Here is a 524-nt window from a genome sequence, read left to right on the forward strand (position 1 = left end):
AAATATATATATAATTTGTTTTTTATTTTCAAGTTATATTTTATATCGATTTATTATAAGATTAAAAATACTTTTCTACAACAATTGTTATTAGTACATACATATAATTTCTTTTTGGATGTATTTTTTTATTTGTAAAAAATATTTCTTTTGTTAAAGGTTTAGTATTTAAAATGTTTTATATGATGCATGTTGTAGAAATAAATTTTAAGGAACAACCTTCTTTATTCTTAATTTTGCTACATTGGTCTTGCAAGGACGATTGTAGTTACATTTGCATATGGAGGACCGTTGATTACTTCGTATCTCATGGTTTGAACATACCACAGTTTCATGGAAAAGTAAGTTAAATATGTAATAATAATGTTCATTATATGAAAAGATTTAATTATTGGAAGGAAAAATAATATCTCTGTTTAAATCAACTTTCTTGTAATATAATTGTAATATTTCTTGTAATATAAAATAATAAAAACATTCATTTATATATTATTTCTCTAAAAGCAGATATTATAAAATATATA

At 20.4% G+C, this 524-nt stretch overlaps 1 protein-coding gene across 2 annotated transcripts in view; it reads left to right on the plus strand.

The window, feature by feature from the left end:
* The window catches only part of LOC108690585 (post-GPI attachment to proteins factor 3), a 10,365-nt gene that overhangs the window by 1,359 nt on the left and 8,482 nt on the right, over window positions 1-524 (plus strand). For both annotated transcript variants that reach the window (XM_018197959.1, XM_018197965.1), the window contains exon 2: window positions 199-341. In XM_018197959.1, the coding sequence (XP_018053448.1) occupies window positions 199-341 (143 nt within the window). The remainder of the gene's footprint in view (window positions 1-198; window positions 342-524) is intronic.

The sequence above is a fragment of the Atta colombica genome, unplaced genomic scaffold, assembly GCF_001594045.1.
Source record: "Atta colombica isolate Treedump-2 unplaced genomic scaffold, Acol1.0 scaffold105, whole genome shotgun sequence".
NCBI lineage: Eukaryota > Metazoa > Arthropoda > Insecta > Hymenoptera > Formicidae > Atta > Atta colombica.